The following is a 2,246-nucleotide window of genomic DNA, read 5'->3' on the forward strand; positions in this document are numbered from 1 at the left end:
CTGGTCCAGGTCCTGTTAGGGGGTGGGGGGGTAATGATGAGTACTAACAAGGTTTCTGGTCCAGGTTCTCTGGGCAGCTCGGGTGTTTCTGCAGAGCAGTGAGACCAGAGGATGCTGCGCCTTCAGACGCCAGGTGATTGGTACGGGGGGAAGGGGGGGTAAACATTAAGGGGACCAGACGTCTCTTTTTCTCCAGATGTCCTGCTGTCTGTAACAGATGTGTCTCTGTCTCCAGATGTTGTCCCGGCTGCTGTTGTCCTGTGTGTGTCTCTTCTCTGCGGGGTTGTGCTGCCTGGTGAGTCTCACCGCTCTTTCCCAGGGTCCTCTCTGTCTCTACAGCGACTCCTCCGGACCCACCTGGGGCGTCCCGCTGAAACCCGTCCCAGACAGGTGAGACAGGATGGTGAGACATCAAACTGATGTTTGTCTTATCAAAGATCCTAAAACTAGAGACGGTCACACTTCCTGTCTCCTAAAGGCTGTGTCTCAAAAGTCAGAGCTGGGAATGACTATGTCTCTCTCTCTCTGTCTCCTGGTCTGTCTCCCTTCCTGTCTGTCTCCCTGTCTGTCTGTATCTCTCTCTGTCTCCTGGTCTGTCTCCCTTTCTGTCTCCCTGTCTGTCTGTATCTCTCTCTGTCTCCTGGTCTGTCTCCCTTTCTGTCTCCCTGTCTGTCTGTCTCCCTGTCTGTCTCTCTGTCTCCTGGTCTGTCTCCCTTTCTGTCTCCCTGTCTGTCTCTTATACTGTCTGTCTCCCCTCCCGTCCCGTCTCCCTCCCTGTCTTGTGTCCGGTCTGTCTACCTGTTTCCCTGTCTCCCTGTCTTTCTCCCTCCCTGTCTGTCTGTCTCCCTCCTTGTCTCCCATCCTGTCTGTCTCTCAGTGGTGTGGTGTACCTGTACAACAGGTCCGTGTGGTCCTCCGTGTGTGAGCAGCCGCCGGGGGTGGTCCAGTGGAACGTGGTCCTGTTCAGCGTGATGGGCGGAGCCAGCGGCCTGCAGACGCTGCTCTGTGGCGCCAACGTCCTCAACGTGCTGCTGGGCCTGGTCCTGGGACAGGGCTGCTGCCATGGCAACAAGGTCAGACCCCCTGGTCTCGTTCCCCTGCTCTGGTCTCATCCCCCTGCTCTGGTGTTCCCCTCCCCCTCTCACTGTGTGTGTGTGTGTGTGTGTGTATGTGTGTGTGTGTGTGTGTGTGTGTATGTGTGTGTGTGTGTGTGTGTGTGTGTGTGTGTGTGTGTGTGTGTGTGTGTGTGTGTGTGTGTGTGTGTGTGTGTGTGTGTGTGTGTGTGTGTGTGTGTGTGTGTGTGTGTGTGTGTGTGTGTGTGTGTGTATGTGTATGTCTATGTGTATGTGTGTGTGTGTGTGTGTGTGTATGTGTATGTGTATGTGTATGTGTGTGTGTGTGTGTGTGTGTGTGTGTGTGTGTGTGTATGTAACAGGTGTCTCCAGCTGGATTCTGATGATTTCCTCGTCTCTATGGACAAAAGCAGCAAAACGTTAAATAATTTCTCTGTTTGGGTTGTCTCCATGGCAACGGTTAAAGTGGTTGTCTCCATAGCAACGGTTAAAGCTCCCTGTCTAAATATATAATAAATATAAAGCTGCTGGGTGGACATTTATGCTTTTATTTTGGCGGGGTTCAGATCTTAAAAATAAAAATAACTGGAAAACTACCTTCTTATTTTATTTAAATATCAATAATGATATATTTTATTTTGTATTCATCCGTTAATTATGTAATTTTGTGACTGATGATATGTTTTATTATTTAATTACAGAATAAAATAATTCACGTTAAGTTAAAAGGTTATTTTATAACAAATAAAGAAAAAACTGTGACAACATGTTGTGTCAAGCAGAGGGCGCTGTGTCTCCGTCTCTTCTTCTTCAAAGGACAACTACTAGAGAGACAACATAATGGGATGGATACTACAGAGAAACACCTTTTAGTTAAAGAGTAAGATTCTTTCACCATCACCAAACCCACCAGACTCCATGTAAATAATCACTACTTTTAGCGTGTATAGAGCAGCATATCTCCACCAGACTCCATGTAAATAATCACTACTTTTAGCATGTATAGAGCAGCATATCTCCACCAGACTCCATGTAAATAATCACTACTTTTAGTGTGTATAGAGCAGCATATTTTCACCAGACTCCATGTAAATTATCACTACGTTTAGCATGTATAGAGCAGCATATCTCCACCAGACTCCATGTAAATAATCACTACTTTTAGCGTGTATA

General features: G+C 47.4%; 1 protein-coding gene across 1 annotated transcript in view; it reads left to right on the plus strand.

The window, feature by feature from the left end:
- The first annotated feature begins 229 nt into the window (after positions 1-229).
- LOC117940327 (transmembrane 4 L6 family member 4) overlaps positions 230-2,246 on the plus strand; it is a 2,889-nt gene continuing 872 nt past the window's right edge. The window contains exons 1-2 of the mRNA XM_034865650.1: positions 230-390; positions 878-1,105. Of these exons, the coding sequence (XP_034721541.1) occupies positions 236-390; positions 878-1,105 (383 nt within the window). The 5' untranslated portion in view covers positions 230-235. The remainder of the gene's footprint in view (positions 391-877; positions 1,106-2,246) is intronic.

Source organism: Etheostoma cragini, unplaced genomic scaffold, assembly GCF_013103735.1.
Source record: "Etheostoma cragini isolate CJK2018 unplaced genomic scaffold, CSU_Ecrag_1.0 ScbMSFa_2220, whole genome shotgun sequence".
NCBI lineage: Eukaryota > Metazoa > Chordata > Actinopteri > Perciformes > Percidae > Etheostoma > Etheostoma cragini.